The sequence below is a fragment of the Cervus canadensis genome, chromosome 24, assembly GCF_019320065.1.
Source record: "Cervus canadensis isolate Bull #8, Minnesota chromosome 24, ASM1932006v1, whole genome shotgun sequence".
Classification (NCBI taxonomy): Eukaryota; Metazoa; Chordata; class Mammalia; order Artiodactyla; family Cervidae; genus Cervus; species Cervus canadensis.
In genome coordinates, this window is record NC_057409.1 from 16,886,122 (window position 1) to 16,908,195 (window position 22,074).

Genomic DNA, 22,074 nt, shown 5'->3' on the forward strand with positions numbered 1-22,074 from the left:
AGAAAACATTTTTAATGTACAGAAGAGTACCTTGAAAAGTGCAGGGGTACAGTACAACAGCCGGCACATAGAGGCTGGCAGAGACTGAACAGGCAAGAAGGGTTACTGACTGGAGGAGGGACTGGAGGTGGAAGACGGTAGAGCTGAAGGATCGTCGGCAACAGGAGACGGAGGGCAAGCTGCAATTTCATGCACGCCTGACGTTGATGACACAGGTTCTGGTTCTTTGCTGGATTCAATTCTGTCTACTCTCTTTAAAAAATGATGCAGTGATGTCTGGGTAGTGGCTGTTTTTTTCTCATCATGGATGACACGGTAGCATCGGACTGCATTCTGAACGGCTGCTACAACCTTCTTATACCGTTCTACGCCCGAGTCCTGTGCCTCAGAAACTAAGGCTGCCTCTTCAGATAAAGAAAATCCCGTTACTATTTCCCGCCTCGTGCATCTCTTCAGTTCTGCAGTTACTTCCTTTTGTCTCTCTTCCTCCTTCCTCTGGGCCTCCAATTCCTGGAGTTTCTTAGCCATACCAGCTACATCACTGCTGCTTTTACAATTGCTTCCAGACATCCTGGACTTGAAATAAAGATACTGTACTCCTATCCTCTATACTGCACTGTACAGTAAAGTACACACAAGCACCATTAGCTGTGGAGGATTCACATACATGACCACACGCCAGACATGTGAACGAACTTATGTGATTGAACATGCGAATGCATGTTTGCGTCTTCGAAAGCTTGCAACTTTAACGTTCACATATAGGGACTTACTCATCTATTTTTCTAAAACAAATGTACAAGGTCAGTTCTGCCTCGTTATCTATTTTTAAGGATTATCTCCACCCTCTATCTCAAATATTTTAAGACTCAAAGAAGTCCCAGCTTCACACACATAAATGTTTGGAAGTAGCAAAAACACCATACTATAAAGTCAAGCTTCATCATAATTGGTTAATTTAGAAACTATGCAATAAAGCCAGAGAGATGGAAAATCAACAATATGGTAGGTGAGACAGAAGATAATAGCTACCTTTTTCCTTTTTCTTGATGGGTTTGGTAGGTGTCCTTTCTGAAAGAAAAATGAAATTCATGCTGTGATGGGTCCTTGTTTCTACTTTGTGAGCTCAATAATTCCAACTGCCTTTCATTCATGTCCCACTGTCAACACAAGTTCGAGGGATCTTCATGGGAAATAAACTCCCTCTCCAAGTCTGTAATGCACTGCTCTCTGTTACCCAGCCTCAGATTTAAAGTCAGCTTTAAAAACTGTATCCTCACGCTTGCTCTCCTTATAAAGTCTTGCCAGAATTTCCTTTACAACCACTTCTACACCTGCCACTTCCTTTCCATCCCCCAGTATCCCTCTAGCTTGTGTATTTATACCTCGAGTACTATAGCTATTCTGTTGGTACATACCTAGTGAGTGATTGACAGGTGGCAGGCCTTATCAGTGGCCTTGGACACACACTTTCTTTGGGGAGACAAGTGGGAAAAGCTGGCACAGAATCGGTAAGAATGATAAAGTTTAAACTGTGCTCTCAGAATATTTCAGGATCCAGAGATGGGTAAGTATAGCAGGCTAAATAATGTCTGTTGTTCCCCACACTCCCCCATCTCCACCAAGATGTTCACATCCCAATCCCCAGACCCATGAATGTGCTAATTTATACAGTAAAAGGGACTTTGGTCCCTATTAGAGGGGACAGGAGGACGAGAGTCAGTAGTAGGAGATGTGATGACAGAACAAGAGCTGGAGTGATGTGAGGAAGGGGCCACAAGCCAAGGAATGGAAGCTGCTTCCAAAAAAAGCTGAAAAAATCGAGGGACAGATTCTCCCTGGAAGGCTCCAGGAGGAACCAGCCCTGCTGAACCTTGACTTGAGTCCTGTGAAACTGATTTCATGCTTCTAGTCGGCAGAACTATGTGATAATAGATTTACGTTGTCTTAAGGCACTAAATTTGTGGGAAATTGTTACAGCTGCAATAGGAAGTGAGCTCAGGGAATTTGCAAGGACTCCAATAGAGTGTGCTGTTTGTGCTGGGCCTTGCAGGGTGAGTGGGGTTGATCAGGTGGAAAAGTGATGGAGGTCGTTTGACGTCTCCATGGGTTAACCTTCCCCACCCTGTAATCCATCTTGCATTCCCTGATCAGATTCTTACCTCTACAACACTCTTTCAACTTAGTCAGTCAGTCCAGAACCCAAACCTCCCATGATTGCCCCATGATTAAATGAAGGGCTCAGTCTTTTTTCTTGGGCCTCAAGGCCTCCACAATCAGCCCTGTTCATGTAGGAAGCCTTATCATCTACAACTTCTTGACAAATCATACCATCCTTGCTATGCAGAATTTCTCAGTCCTACCATTTTGCTTGTTGGAAGTAGTCTTCTGTTAAGACCTAGCTCAGTGCAAACTGTCCCATGAAACTGGACTTAACTTCAAAGACAGAAACGACCTTCCCTCCCCTGAGCTGTGTCTTTTCCTGCCAGCGAATCTCATTATGCTACCCACGAGCTGTGCTGTCCTGTGCTTGGAAATGAGTAGTTGTCTTCGTGATTAGGGGTTGGGGCCACACTTTACTTTAGATGTATTCAATAACTATCTTCTCATCATTAGAGTGGCACAAGGAAGGACCATCTGGGGCATGTGATACAGAGCCAGGAGGCACAGGTTCATCTGTGACAGAGTTCTGGCCTGTTTTGTTCACATCAGGGGCTGATAAGAGGATCAAAGAGATATTTTAAAATACATTTTAAGATATTCTTTTTCAATAATGAACTTCATAAGTCTATCCAGAAAACACTCACTCTGATGCATTATTTTCAGATACATAGTTCTATTATTATTGTTTTAAACATTCCCCTGACAAAGTCTAAGATCTTCCCCCACCAAATTAAATTTATTAAATTTAATTTACTTTCCTGTGACCAAATTACACAATGGCAATTATTAGTGGCAGCGCCAAGGTCACAATTTTTACTGTTCTACCTCCAAAATTGTAAGAGTTTGAATACTACTCAGCCATAGAAAAGAACAAAATTTTGCCATTTGCAGCAACATAGATGGACTTGAAGGGCATTATGCTAAGTAAGCAAATGTCAGAGAAAGACAAATGTAAGCATGGTATCACTTATATGTGGAATCTAAAAATATATATATATAACAAACTAGTGAATATAACATAAAAAATGCAGACTCACAGGTATAGAGAACAAACCAGTGGTTAACAGTGAAGTGGGGAGAGGAACAACATAGAAGTAGGGAAGTGGGAGATACGAATAGTGGGTATAAGACAGACTCAAGCACGATAGGGGGAATATAGCTAATATTTTGTAATAAATGGAAGTGGAAAGTAACTTTTAAAAATTGAATAAAATTTTAAAAATTTAAGTGTAAGAGTTTACACACTTAGAGGATTGAGTTGTAATGAAAGCCAGTGAAGATAGCACCCACATGAACTATTAGGATAATATATGCATTGTGACCTAGGCATGGTGATTTTCTGGAAGTGTCCTGCTAAAACTTGAAGCCGGTAACCCATGGCACAAAACCCTTGATTGCAGTGCTTTGACGCTAGAATACCTGAATCAAGTCTTCCAGGGTCCATCCATGACAGCGCACACTCCTCTTCCAGTTCTTGGAGGCTTCACGGCCTCCTTGTTTTTCAAACTCCTTGAGGGTGATCCACACTCCATTCTCATCCTTTATACATTTTTCTGAGGAGCCTGTGAGACCAAGACAAGGTGAGCTCCCTTTCTTGCCAGGGCATGCACCAGACTGTGAAAATCCCAAGACTTGACCTCCCACCGCATGAATCTGGGCCACCTGTTTTGGCTTCAGAACCGTCAACAGGAGAGCAGAGTCCCCTCCTGGGGACCCAGAGCAGTCTGAAAGGCAACGGTAGGAGCCAACTTCCTGTCCAGTGTGCATACTTTGGCCTTCATGCAATGAGAAGTGCAGTAATTACTACCCGGAGTGCGTTCTAACTCACTTCAGTCGTGTCCAACTCTTTGTCACCCCATGGACGGTAGCCCGCCAGGCTCCTCTGTCCATGGGATTCTCCAGGCAAGAATACTGGAGTGGGTTGCCATGCCCTCCTCCAGGGGGTCTTTCCGACTCAGGGACTGAACCCTCATCTCTTATGTCTCCTGCATTGGCAGGCGGGTTCTTTACCACCACTGCCACCTGGGAAGCCCCCAGTTACTACCCACATCTACTTAAAAAAATATTTCCTTATGTTCAAAAGAAAAAAAAAGAATGAATCAAAAGATGAGTAGGGAAGATTCTTTCTCTTCCCTTCTCTGAGACCTGAGATAGAACCAGGTTGAGTTTCTGAGGGGGCAAGTGAGGTCACACGGGGTCACCACAGCTACATCTGCCTTGTCTTGTACAAAAGTTGATCATTTCAGCTAATGGCAAGCAACTATTTCTCATATTTTGAATTCAAGCTATTTTATGTTAAAAGAAATTAGGAAATGCTATAAAGTGGGAAAAGATAAATTATATATGTGCTATGGCTACCTGATGCAAAGAACTGACTCATTTGAAAAGACCTTGCTGCTGGGAAAGATTGAAGGCAGGAGGAGAAGGGGACAACAAAGGATGAGATGGTTGGATGGCATCACTGACTCAGTGGACGTGAGTTTGAGTAAACTCCGGGAGTTGGTGATGGACAGGGAGGCCTGGCATGCCGCAGTCCATGGGGTTGCAGAGTCGGGGGCAACTGAGCGACTGAACTGAACTGATATAGTCATTAGGCAAACATTTATATATGGACTTCCCTGGTGGCTCAGATGGTAAAGAATATGCCTGCAATGAGGGAGACCCGGGTTTGATCCTGGGATCAGGAAAATTCTGTGGAGAAGGGAATGGTTACCCACTCCAATATTCTTGCCTGATGACTCCTACTGACAGAGGAACCTGGCAGGCTACAGTCCATGGGGTGGCAAAGAGTTGGACATGACTGAGCCACTACCATACACACAAAAGCAAAAAACCCATTTATATTGGGTTGGCCAAAAAGTTCATATGGAGTTTTCTGTAAGATATGGAAAAATTGAACAAACTTTTTGCCCAACCCAATACTTGTTTGGTACCGAATGAACTGTATTTTGGGAGGAGGGAATCAGTTATGATAGATGAGCAAGATGAGCATTTGTATTATAACAATTATAATTTGTAAGCTTTTACATCTATTATGTCATTTTTTTCTCATGATATGGTGAGGCAAGTTTTATTATTATTCCCATTTGGGTGAAGACTAAGTTCAGTATGAGAGATACTACATTGGCCCATACAAAATAGACACCCTTGGTACAGCTGAAACTCGAATCCAGGTCTTCTGAACCTAAAGGCTGTGCTCTTTTTCAGTGAGCAAAAGGCCAGACAGACATTACAGGGAATCGACTGTGAAGGATGCTGTTGGGTTTCTCAAATGTGTACATCTTCCATCCTGTTATTGAAGCACTTGCCCTTGTATTGGGTGTAGATGGGAACCTGTGGGCACTTTCCATGGCAGGAGAGGAGATGGCCTGGTCAGCTAACGTTCATTAATTTAAAAAGTGTGGAAATGCCATCTTTCCTCCAGCCTCTCTGGGATGTTGTGTAGAAAAGAACCAACAGAGAAGAATTGAGCCTGCTTTCTTCAGAAGGTCTGTTTGCCAGATGGCCCGTGGCTGGCATCTGGGAACATGGACTTGGGAAGGGGGTCTCACTATTCCCAGAACTTAAGAGTGACTCACTGTGCCTGATATAAATGATATAGTGTGTGTGGAATGCCTGCTTTCCTTCCAAGAGTTTGGAATTTTGGCATGTGCTAGGCAGAGGGTACTTATGTAACTAAGTAAGTAAGTGAAGTTGCTCAATCATGTCCGACTCTTTGAGACCCCATGAACTGTAGCCTATCAGGCTCCTCCATCCATGGGATTTTCCAGGCAAGAATACTGGAGTGGGTTGCCATTTTGGACTCTTAGGCTCAGGGCAGCTTCCCTGGCAGACAACATTGCATATCGTTGCTGGAGAATTAAGTGCATCATGGGGACCCCTCTGGGAGAAGACTTTGGAAACTGACACCTCTACGATGTGCTTTTTCCCCTTGCTGATTTTTTTTTTTTTTTGCCTTTTCAATAGAATAAATAACAGCCACGAGTTCAACAATATGCTGAGTCCTTTCAGTCTTCCTGGTGAACCATGAGACCTGGGGATGGTCTTAGAATGTCTTAGAAACATGTTCCTCCCCCCAACAAGGGTCTACAATCTGTACAATATATTATTTACATGGGAGTTTTCTAACTGAAAATTGTAGAATATTGTGAAGCCCACCTTTTTTCATTTTCTCCTTGTATAAAGTCCCCTTCGCTTTACCACAAGTCACAGGAAGCTGATCACTTTGAAAATCCGCATTTGTATCTTTGAGAGCTCTTCGACCTGCAAGGAAGCATGCGTTTTTTCATTCCATCTTGCTCTAAAATGGTCTCTCCTCCCCCATCTTGAGATCCTTCTTTATAACTTAAAATATAATGGGAGGATTTCTCCCATGAATTAGGTATATTTCTAGGTCTTTCTTTTATGACAGGTTAGGTCCATAAAGCTAATGTCACTTTATATCCCAATCCTCTGAAATCCTACATACATGCCTCTTGAGGAAGGATCTGAATTCCCAAGCTTGCTGGCCCTACCTACCTATTGCACGATCATTTTCCTCCTGCTGTTTTGAAGGAAGATTTATAGTCATATCATCGCTTTGAAGTTATACAGATGGAGAAAAAGCCTCAATTTTTCATTTTTTCTCTCTGTTTGAGGGCTCAACTGGGTCAACAAAGCAGGATTGCAATGGGCCCCCAGCGGGTCAGTTCTGTCTTCCCGCCTTGCTTTCTGCTTTGCTTCACTTCTCTTTCATGTGAGCTTTCTCTGTGGCTAGAAGGTAACTTGCTCTAGAAGAAACCACAAATTGCTCAGAGAGAGGGCCTCTGTACACCCTTGGGTGAGGGTGCTGAGGTCTGATTCCTCTGAAGCAGGTGCTGAAAATCTTAGAATGTCAGTAGTGGGAACACCTTCTCTTGCCCTTCTGGCCAGCATTGAAGGGGATCCATTAAAGACCGATATTGGGGCTTCTCTCTGGATGGCGAGTGTAGGCTGTGGACAGTCCTTCCAGAGTTAATTCTATTAGAGTTGGGTGGGAGTAGGAGGCCATTCAAATTCACCTGCCACCCACCAATTTACAGAGGAGGATATTGAGGCCAAATAAATAAATAAATAAATAAGTGACAGGCCAAAGTTATACAATTAAAGAAATTTTAGGAATTTCTTTGGTAACAGGTCCCGTTATCACTCAGAGTCCCCTTTGGTGGCTAGCCTATGGCTCTCTATGTAGGCAAGAGAAGAATGAGCTAAATATTACGTGAGTCATACTCTTTAGATACATTTCTTCATATTTCCCTCCTTAAAAGTTATCACTGTGGTGAGGGGAGACCTGCTCAGGAGGCCTGGGGGTCTCTCACAGATCAACTGACTAATCAATGAAGTGGGTGCCTGTCATGTTGTTGAAACTGACCAGGACCTAGGACTATCTTAGTGTTTGTTCCTGGCTCTATAAGTCAATTAAGAAAATTGATTGATCACTAAAAACATGAATTATAAAATAGAAATTTGCATTACTTTAATTAAAAATGCATTAATCATTTATTTTTTTACCTCTTTTTCTGCCTGTTTTCAAAGACTCAGTGCAGACTGTTTCTCTCCCTGGGAGAAAGTAGAAAAATAACATAAATGTGTCTTTTAACAACATTGTGTTGCAAACAGTGTTTTGCAAAAATTCCATTCAAATGTCACTTTTCAGGAGTCTGTCTAGTACATCAAGAAAAATGTCAAATGCCTTGATAAGGAGTTAGGAGCTTTTTTCTGTAAAGGGCTATAGAGGAAAATATTTAAGGTGCTATGGACCACAATTCCTTTTGTGATTACTCAGCTCTACTATTTTATTGTGAAGGCATCCATAGACAATTCGTAAATGGTAAGATGTGGCTCTGGCTCTGTTCCACTAAAAATGTATTTATGAAACAGTTCATGGATTGAATTTTCCCTGTGGACCTTAGTTTGGGGGACCGTGGTCTAGACTTAGTTACAAAGATGATGCCTATCTGGGATATATCCTCTATTTCTTTTACTAACATTTCCCAGTCATTCCAAATAAAATTGAAACCGTGTCTTACATACTTCCCGAGTAACAGAGCAGCAATGTGAGTAGTGTAATGAAGTTGGACATCTGTCAAGTCTTTATTGTGCACCAGGAATGATCCTTAGAACCTGTCTCTATTGATTTACTTTATCTTTGGAGCAAATTTATCAAATAAAAACTAATACTATCCTCATCTTACAGATGAGAAAATTGATGTGCACATCTAAAAATACAAATTAAATAAAAGCACTGAAGATTTACTTTTATAAAGAGGCAGTGATTAAAGGCAGTAATATTAGGTCTCAAGGAAAACTTTATGCTCAATTCTGTAGGTCAGATAACTGCCACAAAACTCAACTTGAAAGGTTTTTGACCAAAAATGGCACAAAAATGAGCAAGGATGGAAAAAAAAAAAAACAAACTAGCTCAATGGCCCAAAGAAGGGAAGCTTATAAAATTGATTGTTGTTTTTGTTGCTGTTTTTCCACCACTAGGTCTTGTCTGACTTTGTGACTTCATGGACTGTAGCATGCCAGGCGCCTCTGTCTTCCACTATCTCCCAGAGTTTGCTCAAAATCATGACCATTGAATCAGTGATGCTATCTAACCATCTCATCCTCTGCTGCCTCTTCTCCTTTTGCCTTCAATGTAAAACTGATGCCTGAGTTCCTAAAGTTGTAGGGTTAGAGACAGCACAAAATGTTGACTTAGATATTTCAGAAAAATGTAGTATCTGATTCAATTGCTGATTGCATCCAAAAAGATCAGGCATGTCCATGTGCATGTGTAGGTCTGCCATCATTCAGCAGTGTCTGAATGTTGAAGTCAGGGATGCTTTCTAGCTAAAGGTCTGTGCCCATCATTCAGTTCCCATGGCTAGAATCCTAGAGTACTAATTTGGTAATGCTGGTTCTGGGAGAAAACAGCTCATATATGAAGCTGAGGTGGGCCTTGCTGGCCAGTTAGTCTCTTTATTATTATTTCACTTTACAGAGGAGTAAATTCAGGCAGAAGAGGCAATGTGACAGACTCAAGTCCACAGGACTACCTCAGGGGGTTGGGACGTGGGGCAGGACAGTTTCATCACTTGTGAGTTACATAGTGTTTTATAGCTACAACTATTTCCAGCCTCAAAAGTTATCAGTTCAGCACTGCAGAAGCCCTTGGGCCTTGGGCTCTAGTTGCAGATTCCACCACCATGCTACTTGTTTGAGATATCATCTTTGTCTCCCTGTCATGTTTTAGAAGTTGACTAAATCTGGTATATTTCTCAATGGTTAGTAGCTACAGAAAGTAATTAGAGAAATAAGTCTATTAATAAAAGTGTAGACTAAAACAAAAGAATTTAGACATTTAGTTATTAAAAATTTATTTATATATTTATTCCTCTTGGTTTGCCTCTTTGAGGCTCTGTTACTCAGAATTTCAATTCTATGTCTCCCCCTTTTTCTGAGAAAATAGAAAAATATAAAACAGATGCTGCTGAAAAGTTGCATTGCATATAATAATACTTTAAAAAAATTCCATTTTATTGTAAGTTGTCAAGAGCCTACTGCATAAAGAAATATAAATACTCCATAGCCTTGCACTTACCAAGCCTTTGATAGTTAACCTGGGTTCTTAGATTTCATGTTATTTACTCTCACACTAATCCAAATACTTTACATCTACATTTAAAAGAATTTAAGGCAAGTTTTATTTCTTGTATCTAAAGGAACACTTTGAGAATGATAATAATGAAAGCTGAAAATGAAGGAGAGTAAAAAATGCTGGCTTAAAACTCCACATTCCAAAAAATGAAGATCATGGCATCTGGTCCTACCACTTAATGGCAAATAGATAGGGAAACAATGGAAACAGTGAGAGACTTTATTTTTGGGGGCTCCAAAGTCACTGCAGATGGTGACTGCAGCCATGAAATTAAAAGATGCTTGCTCCTTGGAAGAAAAGCTATGACCAACCCAGCTGGCATATTAAAAAGTAGAGACATTATTTTGCCAACAAAGGTCCCTCTAGTCAAAGCTATGGTTTTTCCAGTAATCATGTATGGATGTGAGAGTTGGACTATAAAAAAAGCTGAGCGCCAAAGAATTGATGCTTTTGAACTGTGGTGTTGGAGAAGACTCTTGAGAGTCCCTTGGACAGCAAGGAAGGAGTTCAAACCAGTCCATCCTAAAGGAAATCATTCCTGAATATTCATTGGAAGGACTGATGCTGAAGCTGAAACTCCAATACTTTGGCCACTTGATATGAAGAGCCAATTCACTGGAAAAGACCCTGATGCTGGGAAAGACTGAAGGCAGGAGGAGAAGGAGACAACAGAGGATGAGATGGTTGGGTGGCATCACTAACTCAATGGACATGAGTTTGAGCAAACTCCTAGAGTTGATGATGGACAGGGAAGCCTGCTGTGCTGCAGTCCATGGGGTCGCAAAGAGTTGGACACAACTGAGTCACTGAACTGAACAGTTGTTACATGCTTATTATATGCCAGACACGAAATAAGACCCTTACATTTACTAATTTATCTTAAGGAGTTTTACTATCCCCATTACCTATAAAGAAATTGAAGCATCCTGAAATTTAAAAAAATTAAGTTTAGCAGTCAAGATTTCCTTTGCTTGAGATGCAGAATCAATGCAATAATGCAATCATTTGGATTATCTAGGGATATGTGATGGTGACCTACACAAATAATGCATTGGCCATCATCTTAACCCTGAATGAAGGCTTTTGGGCTGAAAAAATGAAAGAGAAAAAAGAGCTTGTTCACGTAGGTTTGGACACACAAAAATAAGATCTGAAGAATTAACCAAGAGAAATTGCCCAAGTGGAATTTGTAGAAATATAAGTTCACGTCATAGAAAATCTTAGGGTGAGAGATATCAAAAAAGGTTGATTGAAACCTTATCTCAGGAGAATAGGCTCTCAGATTTAAGAGGTGATGGGTTGTGAGAGGAAAGATGAGGGGGCTTGTGTAGGTGAATTTCTTGAATGCCATGTTCAAACACGCTGGTCCCCAAGGCAGGGCCATGAAATGTTCACCTCTCTTTCCTTTCTTCTTTTACTCTTTGTTTCCTTTTCTTCCCTTCATTCTTTCCACTTTTCTCTCTTCCTTACTTTGTTCCTTCTTTCTTCCTTTCTCTTTCTTGCACTGGACTATAGTTTGGGCCTGTTTAACCATAGGTATCTTAGGCAAACAAAAAATACTTTCTATTCCTCTATGTTTTTCTCTGGCACTGCTTGATTCACCTTTTGTCAAACCTGTTAGGCCAAATAAATTAAAGATACAAAAGTAGTCTGGTTTAGCTTAAGAGTTCTCCTTACTGGGAGATTTGGGGTTTAAGTCCACCTAATAATTGTTCTTTGTGACGTTTCTCTCTCAATACACCACAGGAAGTGGAGTGGTTGTTCTTGGGTTTCATATTCAAATATACTATCTATTGGCACCAGAGACTTGCTATAGAAGTTCAGTGCTCCCCTCCCCTCAAGGCAAGTGAGGAGGCTTCCAAGATAATTAATCTGTGTCTCCAAGGGAGACAGAGGCAGAGGTGTTTAAAGACTCAAACCTGGGAAGTCTATAGAGGGGTCTAGACAGTCTGAAGACCATGAAGAGGCATGGTTTTCATGAGCCTTCCCTGGGAAGGGAGAGGCTCAGTTAATTCTTGAGAGATACTGTGTCCAGGAGGACGTTTTGGATGAAAGAGGTGACCCCAGGAGGGGTGTAGACCTCTGGGAGCTGGGAGACTAGGAAGGAAGTAGTAAGCCATTGGTTGGATTTCCTGCATCAGGGGAACTTCAGTTGGGAAATTCTCCCTGAAGGGGGAGGATCTCTGAAAAACCCACAAATGTGACTCATGCATCTGCCATTTCAGGGAGAAGTGAAGGGTTTATTGTTAGAGGGCCATTTCTGCTTTTGACTACTTCCTTCTCTCTTTCCTCCCCAATTTGAATTAGCCAAAAGCAGTAGATACTGAGCGGCATTAGAGAGGATGTGTAGATGGTTGAAGAGTCTGGTCTTACCCAATTTCCCCCCTACCTATTTTACAGTTTTAATATTGTATCAGCTCAGTCTTTTTAATATTGAGTGAGAATATCACTGCTGCTGAAAAGGATTAACACAACTCTGGGGCTTATTTAAGACTTCATCCTGTGGCATAGAAAGAACTATTTAAGACAACAGGTTTGATAAGGAAGGAAGTAGGAGAAGGAACAAATGTGATCTGTGCTTAGACTTCTCATTCCAGCTATTAAATCAAATATGGCAGTGAGATTTAACAAAAACTCAGAGGACAAAATTCTTAGATCAGGTAGGTATAACCTGGGAAATAAACAAGATGGTAAAGATAAGTATGGTAGGCTTCCCTGGTGGTCCAGTGGTTGAGAATTGGCCTGCCAATGCAGGAGACTTGGGTTTGATCCCTGGTTGGGGAAGAAGATACTACATGCTGTGGAGTCACTAACCCCATGCATCAAAACTACTGAGCCTGTGCTCTAGAGCCTGGGGATGGAAACTACTCAGCTCACATGCTGCAACTACTGAAGCATGCCCAACCCACTCCAGTTTTCTTGCCTGGAGAATTCCATGGACAGAGGAACATGGCAGGCTACAGTCCATGGGATCACAAAGAGACATGACTGAGTGACTACTACTACTACTACTATATTTTAAAATGTATTTAATATATAATAATAATATATTCAAATATATATATATGTATTGAAAGGATTTCTTCCAAATGAAAGAAACGTATATCCAAATATGTTTTCAGCTCCAGAAGAAAAATCTTCTGTGCCATGTAACCCAACAGCAGTGTTTTATATGATATGATTTTAAAGAATGACCAAAAGAAATAAAGTAGAGAAGAAAAACATTAGTAGAATGGGAAAGGAGCAGGAAAAAGAAGAGAGATAAAGAAGAGAATACAAGGAATGAGAGAGAAATGACAATCACAGAACTCAGTACAGAGAATGGAGTGTCATTGTCTCTACGGCACCAACAGTGTGGTGTGTGCTATGAGTTTGGTTTAAGTAATTGTGTGTATATTGGGCATAGACCTGATGTGATACCAGGAGTCTGGCTTCTGCTTAATTGATGAAATTCTCTCTTGTCTGTTTCTCCTCATTCCATTGAGAGCTGTGTTCATCAGTTACAACAGACTTTTCTAACACTCTCTCCCTTACTCCCCACTTCCCACAACGCTAACTTGTCTCTGGCCACAAAGCTCTGGGTTGCATCCACATTCCAGCTCCTTTTATTGCCAAAGTGCCTCAGGTGACAAGGCCAAGCTTGAACCAACAAAGAGTCTGACTTTGCCTCTTTGAGGAAATCAGGGACTTGGGAGGAAAATGAGGAGAACAAGTAAGCAGATTGCTGTTTGTCACCCATAAGTATTCTCTCTTTTCTTTCAAAGGACCCTTGATGCCTGTAGCCTCCCCTTGCACTTAGCTCTGGCCATGTGACAGAGTGTGGGCCAATGGGATGTGAGCAGAATAGTCTGGGTCTTTCCATTAAAAGAAAAATGTGGGTGATATCCCTATTAACAGAAAGCAGTGAACAAATCCTTAGAGTTCTTGAAGAAGAAAACCAAAATAACAGAAGACATAATTGAAGGTAAGTTCAAGAAAAAATTTTCCAAAATTGTTTAAAAAAATCAAATATACTTTGCGTAAGCACATGTATTTTCACTCTGTAGCAGAGAAAATAGATTCCAGTCAACCCTGAAATATATTCCAGCAAACTTACTGGACTTTAAAGATAAAGAATTGAATGGGCAGCTTGGGCCAAAAGACCAAGTCATTTTCAAGGGAGAGGAATCTCTTTGGTGGTAGAATTTTCCATAGCAACATTGAATGCCATAGAAGGTTTCAGGAAAATCCTACAAGACAGTTCTAGAAGTAAAGAACAAGCAAGTTATTTTCAGGTAGAAATAATAAAATCAAGTACTTTTGAATAGGGACATTTTGGAAATATTAGTCCCATGAGTATTTATTGAGAAAACTGCTAGAGGGTCCACTTTAGCAAACCAAGACAGAACTGAGAAATTTTGGCAAAAAGATTAAAATATAAATGGAAATGAGGTGACAGACCAGAGTGATAAGGGTATATGTCCTGAAAATAAAGATATAATGTAATACCAAAAAAAATTGCGGAGGAAGGCAGAAATACAAGTGGTAGAGCAAGCTCATTGTCTGTCTTACTGTTGGGAGTCAAGGGGTATTATTTGGATAAATAAAGGATAAATATAAAGCACTTTTAATATATGAGAGGTAAAAAATAAAGGGAACATATGGCCTAAATTGGGTAGGAGAAGAAAGAGACTGGACAAAGAAATAGGACACATGCTAATTTTGCAAATCTACCGGATGGGAAATTAATGGGATCTGTCTACAGAGAGGATCAAAGGTACCATATAAAGGTAATTCTAAGAGTAATTACTACAACAAAAGAATAAAACTTTGTAAATATCATAAGTATATACTCCCAACCAAAAGAAATATGGGAAATGAACAAGAACTCAACCATTCATTTCTTTTAAAGGAAAGACCCCAAAGTGGCTCATGTTTCTCCTACTCAGGAGAAATGTGGCCGGGCTAACTGGGAGGCCAGTTGGGAGGGTTAGTCTCAGCTAAGCAATCCTATGCCCAGCTTTAACCACTACAACCAAAGTGCAAACCTTCTAAGTATCACAAGTACACACATGCACATAAATGCATTGAAGACAGAATGCAGAGTGTTGACATTTTTAATATCCAAGACACTAGAACAAGATGAATCATCAGTACAAATTAACATGACAGAAACGAGTTCAAACATTTTGGTCCTAACAATAAAAGGACATGGACTTAACTCACTTATTTAAATAATATGTTATGTAATTAAATTACAAAGTAAACCCCAACACTTAACCATATACAAAAGACTCAAGTAAAAACACATTTTTAAACGCTGAAAATCAATGTACAGGCAAAGGTAATTTTGGCATACATCAACGAAAAGAAACCACGGAATCCTGATCTGATTATCAAACAAAGTATAATCCAGGACAAAACGTTTTAAGCAAATAGAAATTACAGGAAATATCATGAGAGGTAAAAGCACTCTACTAGTAGACAATCTTATTTTTTATTACCCTCAGTCCACAGGTGATCAAGTGGACAAAATGAGAAGGCTATGAAAGACCCAAATGATACATTTTAACAAGGTTGATATGATTGATACACATTCAACTTCATACCTAGAAAATGGAAATAGAGAATGTACATTTTCTCCCACCCTCTCTGAAGCAACTCTTGGGTGAAAGAGTAAATATAAACCCAAATTGCAGGCTATCTGGCAAGCAACAATACTAAAATATTGCCTATAAGAACCCATGTATTATTTAATTTAAAAAACTAATTCTAGAAAGAATGAAACTATGTATATATACAGCCAATCTTCATTACTCACATATTCCAAATCTGTGAAGTCACCCACTCTCTAAAATTAATTTGAAACTACCAAGTCAGTTCTCATGGTGCTTCCATGGTCATTCATGGTGGTGTGCAGAGCAGTGAATAATTTGTGTGGAGCTAGACATGCGTGTGCCCAGCAGAGGCTGAGCAAGACAAAGCTCTGCCTCCTTGTTTCAGCTCATTTTGTAAACATTCATCCTTTTGCCATCTACTTAATTTCATGTTGTTCTCATTTTTGTGCTTTTTTTGTTGGTAATTATGTGGCTTAAAATGGCCTCAAGCCTGGTGTTGAAGTGCTGTCTAGTGTTCTTAAGACTGTGACGTGTCTCATGGAGAAAACACGTGTGTTAGACGAGCTCCAGTCAGGCATGAGTTATAATGCCGTTGGATGTGAGTTCAACATTAATGAATCAACATATATAATAAATTAGGTGTCTTTAAACAGAAACACTCATGAAACAAAGATATATATTTATTGATTTACAAAAATAGGACCAGAGGCTCACAGGAACCAAACCCTCTATTTCTTTTGGAAGCAAAGTTTTGATATTAGCTACTTTGTGTTTGGGGTGACTTCATACAACCTCTATACCATGAATAATGAGAACTGGCTGTATTAGTATACACATTTATACACACACAATGTATTTTCAGAGTCCACCCAATTTTTTTCATTGTTTTTGATTTCAGATATTATACTTCTCAATCTCAGAATTTCTATTTGGTTCTTTAAAAAAATATATATGTATATAGTTTTGAAACATTTTTGTGAATGGATGTGGAGGGACTAGGAAAAATAAAAGAGGAATCAAGCACATTTTTCTATACTTTTGACTCAAGCAACTGAGTAGAAATAATGCCATTTAGTGAGAGAAAGGTGGTGGATGACAGGCTTGGGAGTGAAATAAAGAAATGGGTTTCATGTGTCAAATCTGAGACTCCAAGTGGAAGTTTGGAGTCAGAAGTTGAACTTGTGACTTGGCAGTTCAATAGAGGGACCAAAGGAGGTGAAATAAAATTGGTGGTCATTAACATATGGATAGAATTTATAGCTACCAGACTGGATGAAATACCTAGGGATGCAATCTCAGCTACATTCCAACATGTAGATATAGGAAGCCATATGAAGGGACCATCACCACCAACAGTACCACAACTATCAACTCTCTCATCAACAATACCAACAAATGACCAGGAAGGAGCTATAAGCAAGTAGGAGATCATCTTTAGCAGACAAGAGAGTGTGTCAAATACTCCCAGCTTACTCACCTGATCACAGTGATGCCAAGACCCACCAGGTGTTAGGAGGCAAGAAGCAGCTGACAACCTCCCAGTCAGAAAGACCATGACCAGACCTCCCTCTGATAGGCCACCCAGCTTCATCCTCTTGACTGGAGAAACCAGCTTGTTAGAAAGAGATCCCTTCAGGTCTAAAGCCCAGGATCCTGGGAGGAGGTCTGCCTCCCCATCCTCAATGCTCCCCACGCCTGCTGCCTACTCCTGCCTCACCCATGAGGTCAGCAGAGCTGTTCATCTATGGCCAATCTGTATAGTCCTCTTGGGAGCATGTGGTGTAGAGGCAGCCTTAAAATCGCAATGAGATCTACAGAGAATATACCTTAGCCAACAGCACTGATTATATCACTGTACATAACAAACAACCAACAATGGAAACTGACCAACCTTCTAATTTGTAGTTTCCTAACATTTCCTTATCCCTCCCTTTATTTCAACATTTTTTCCCCCAGATTTAAGTATAGAATCATATACTTAGATTAAACTTTTCAAACTGATAGAATTATTCATTTAAATTACTCTTCCAACACATTCTTAGATGCATCAAAAAGAAGCTTAACTATTTCTAGTGCAGAGTTTCTTCTCACCTGCCACGTGGTGTGAGTACTTTTAACCTGGGCCAAGGATAGTTGGAGGCATAAATCACTCCAAGTATTTGGGGTATGACATTGGCTTAATCTTGTGGAATTAGTCCTTCTTGGTTTCATCTTAGTGGAAAAATATGGAGGTTCCCACCTTGCATTTAGCACCTAAGGTTGCTAGATTGTGAGGCTGTGTCAATATGTATATTTGTCACTGGGAACCTCTATTGTGACCCGACCCTGGGCTATGTTGCAAATGAGACTCTTAACTCTTTGCCTCTGGGTGAAACTCAGAATTTTTTTTAAAAGGGAAGCTCTGAGTTCACTTCTTTCTTCTGTGGAAGTAGAGAATCATTGTAAATTATCCTGCCATGTTCTATAGGATGAGCTATGGGAATTTTATCTACAGCCCACAGCAACTCAGTCTTTAGCATGAGTGCTAGCTTGGCCAAAGTCTTTCAAAATCTTGGACGCCTTCTATACCTTTGTTTTTGGGGATACCCAAATCTGGCTTTTCCTTCAATTATGCTGAATTCCCACACAACACCAGTAATAATGCTCACTTTTGGAGTCTGTTTATATATCTTCACCCAAAATGAGTACCGTGAAGAAAGACTGAGTTTTAGCAGCCATTAGTAGAGATGTGGTCTGATTTTTCAGGAAGGAGAAGTTGTAGAAAGGTTGAGAGTGTGAAATGGGTAAGTTGAGAGGTGAAAATGGAAATGGGATGAGGCCCATAAGGATAAGGTCTGATAAATAGAAGGTGTATAAAGAAGGGTCCTCAGTATTTGGAGATCAAAGAACAATACAGAAAGTATTTTGATGATGCTGGGAATAATAATTAGCCTATAAGTAGTAAATACTTATTAAATACTACATGAGAGAGATAGTCTTAAAAAAGATGTTGTAAATATCCTCGCTTAAATCACTGAACAAATCATTTGCATTATATATTTAGGTGAAGACAAGAAAGGAAATCAGAACAGAAAAAAGATAAAGGATCTCAAACTAATTCAGATTTAGCAACAAGATGGAGACTGTAGTAGAAAAATCTATATTCATCATATTTTACTGTTTTTAGGTAAGATCCTTTCCAAATACTTTCTCTACTTCTGCCAACAAAATCCAACTCTATGGGCCTGTGTTTTGTACAAGGCTAACTAATCAAATTCCAGAGACCAGATTTTTAAAATGTAAGCCTTTGTACCTAACAAAGAATTACACAAAGAGAGCAAGGGGAAGTCCTCTCAACCTATAGCTTTAGAAGGAGAGACAGAATTCTGTACCATAAAACTAACATAAAGAATTGCCTTATATGGGAGAGATGTCCCATGTAAAGCATATGAATGGAGAGGACATATGTATATCTATGGCCGATTCATATTGATGTATGGCAAAAACATCATAATATTATAAAGTAATTATCCTCCAGTTAAAATAAGTAAATAAATTCAAAACAAGAATTGCCTTGACAGTATTAAATTGAGAATTTTCATAAGAAGGTAAGACATGTCTGTTTGTAACCATTACCAATATATTCTGTTCTCTGTAATATAAATTTGCCTTGAAAGAGTTATTTGGAAGGGTTTTGTAATACTCCCCTCATTAGAAAGTATTGCCACTTATTACAAATTTCTTAAGAAACTTAATTCTGATTGGTTGTCTTGATCATTGGAAGGCCTGGCCCTAATATTTTAAGTGACAGGTGGATCCTTAAACTACTATACAGATGCTCCTAAGATTTTATATTAAATCCAGAAAAAGATCCCTGGCATTCTGATTTCCTCATATGCAAATAGGCAATAAAATGACCATAGATTTCCTACTTAAAAAGATTTTGAGAGTCTTATCTCATTTAAATTTATTCCAGCTCTTTTGTAATGGGAAAAAGATATTCATAGATGGAAACAAATGTGTATAGTATATAAATTTTTTTAAAACGTAAGAAAATTTTTAGTGGAAGAACATTAAATAAGACATAAATAAATGGGTATGTCTCTGTTCTCCCTAAATTATTCTGCAAAATCAATGTATTTCTAATTAGAGTTTCCAAAGAACTTGGGAAGGAGATAGGGAGAGAATCTTCTTGAGCTAATTCTAAAATTCATCCCTAGCTTCAGTCTGTTGCTACTTCTGAGCTCTCCCTTTCCTCCTGGAATGTTTTATAAAAGAAAAGCTAATATTCAGACAAGTAAAGGTGCTGTGTGATCAAAGTGCCTATATATAAATAGTCAAAACTCATGGGATTTTGATGAAAATATTAAAAATTATCAGGTAGTTCAAATATTCTAGAATCAAATATAGAGCAATATTTTTTAAAAATCTAGAAATGGCTATTATAAATATGATAGGAAACCAAAGAACTAGAGAGAAAAAGACTAACAAATTTAACCTCCTAAAAATTTATAACTTCTTTAAGACAAAATATTCCATTAACAAACCTAAAAGAAAAACAACAAACGGGACAAAATATTAGGAATATATAGGACCAAGATGTAGTGTGCATGTATCTGATACAAAGATGTCTATAGTCATGCAATATAGTAAGAAAAAGAAAAACATCACAACAGGAAGCACTGACCGAGCATTCCATGACAAAGCGTTCTATGAAGAAGGAAAACAAATGACCAATAACAAATGGAATATACCCAACCACACTAAAGATGAAAATAGGGCATGTTAAAGCATCCTTTAAAAAAGGTTTTTTGTAGTTCAATTTAAAATGTTATGTATTTTAATTTTCTAGGTATGATATAATTTTTAAGAGAGTCAGAGTATGCATAGAGTTACTCTATTTAGATAAATAAAACTGTATTACAAAAGGTGTTAGCACATGCATAGAAAAATTCTGCAAATGTATATGTCAGTATTTATAAGAAACATTTTAAACAAAGAATAAAAAGCAAGATATTCACATGAAGATATGAGCATTTTGAAAAATAATTACTTTAAAAGGCATTAATCTTTTTCTTATTAAAGGTATAGAAAATATAATAAATTTTAGCCTTAAAAATAGTTCATTTGAAAAAAAAAATAGTTCATTTGTAACATGAAAACTGAGTAAATTCTTATGCAGTCTTACTTCTTTTCCTACTGTGTTTTCCCAAAGTAGAATTGCTTCCAATATCCATGGAATCTAGAAAGTAACAGGTGGTGGTCAGAAACTTTAAAAAACTGTAAAACTGAAAAATCTCTTCACAACTTACGTGCATCAGTTTCCTCATTTATGAAACAGGGATAACAACAGGTATGCCATTCAGATTTTACATTTTTTATGAAGATTAAGTAAGACCTTATTTGCAAAAGCTAATGAGAAATCACTATATAAATCAGTAACATGTTAGAAGGCCTCCTCCAAAACTATCTGGTGAGCTTACAAATAGTTGTCTGAGGTCTTTTTTTTCTGATAGGGTAAAGGATTGTTTGTCTTTTGAGGTCTTTCCAAGGTTGTGACAAAATTATCTTCCAGCAGAAGAACACATTTATTTCTTTGCCCCATGATATTGTCGATTTCACCAGTGTATTTCAACTACATCATCCAGGTATAATCAATTGGACCCATTCTGTTAAACAGAATTCTTTCCTCCCTGCAGTTCCTCAAAGGGTCAGGTCAAGTGAGGGCAGAGAATAGGGTTGTGATAGGACTGAGCACACTCTCTGTCAAAGTGTGTTTAGACTCAAGCGCATCAGAAGTGGGAGCTCTGATTTCAGACTCCTGACATCCTGCAACCCAAGGTCCTGTGACCTTCACCTTCTGTAACTGGTCCACCCACTGTTGGGAGCTGCTTGAAGTTCTCCTTGAACACTGATCACCTTCCACAGCTGCCCCTGGGTCTGGGATATCTATTCAACCACCTCTACCTTGAACTTGGGTGGCCTTACCCATCCTATCAATGCTTGATGACTTTTAGTCACTGCTTCTTGGCCTCTTGGAACACTTTTTGAAGAATATATGACACAGGAGCACTTCTAAGTCCGTGGAGCTCTGCTCCTAAGTTATGGCTTGTAAAGAAATTTTCACTTACACCTCCTCCCCTCCTCTTTCCCTGACTCCTACATCACAGGGTGGCTTTACCTCTGCCATCTCTTTCTCTTGTTGCTGCTCCTCACTGTCCTTATCCCTTCCTTTTCATCTACTTTTACTCTTCACCCCAAATATGCATTTTTATTTTTCTATTTTTTTCTTTATATACTTCTCCAATCTACTCATTGATGACATTTTTACATACATCTGTACTTACTTTTATGTGACATTATTCTTTTCCAAAAATACTGTTTGTTACATTTATATGTATATACATATTCAATTATTAAAGTAACTTTAATAGATATTCTCATATAAATACTGTAATAAATGAATTTTTGCCAGACAAATTTCCAAATGTTGAAACACAGAAGGTAGACTTTTTTTTTTCTGTTCACTCAACAAGCTTGCTGAGCATCTCTCACGTGTCAGGTGCTGAGGTAAATGATGGTGATGATGCAGGGCAGAAGACTACGGAAGCATCAGTGCTTATCAATCTTATGAGCAACCAGGGAACTGATGCATAAAGAGGGGTGCACATT

The 22,074-nt window shown here is 39.1% G+C and overlaps 1 protein-coding gene across 6 annotated transcripts in view; it reads right to left on the bottom strand.

The window, feature by feature from the left end:
- Nucleotides 1-22,074, bottom strand: part of LOC122426418 (nuclear body protein SP140-like protein) — a 91,369-nt gene that overhangs the window by 14,046 nt on the left and 55,249 nt on the right. For 5 of the 6 annotated variants that reach the window (XM_043445342.1, XM_043445341.1, XM_043445343.1 and 2 more), the window contains 5 exons: nucleotides 20,591-20,644; nucleotides 7,693-7,740; nucleotides 6,322-6,426; nucleotides 3,583-3,725; nucleotides 1,033-1,071 (listed from right to left, as the gene is read on the bottom strand). In XM_043445342.1, the coding sequence (XP_043301277.1) occupies nucleotides 1,033-1,071; nucleotides 3,583-3,725; nucleotides 6,322-6,426; nucleotides 7,693-7,740; nucleotides 20,591-20,644 (389 nt within the window). The remainder of the gene's footprint in view (nucleotides 1-1,032; nucleotides 1,072-3,582; nucleotides 3,726-6,321; nucleotides 6,427-7,692; nucleotides 7,741-20,590; nucleotides 20,645-22,074) is intronic. The other variant, XM_043445340.1, reaches the window with a different exon arrangement.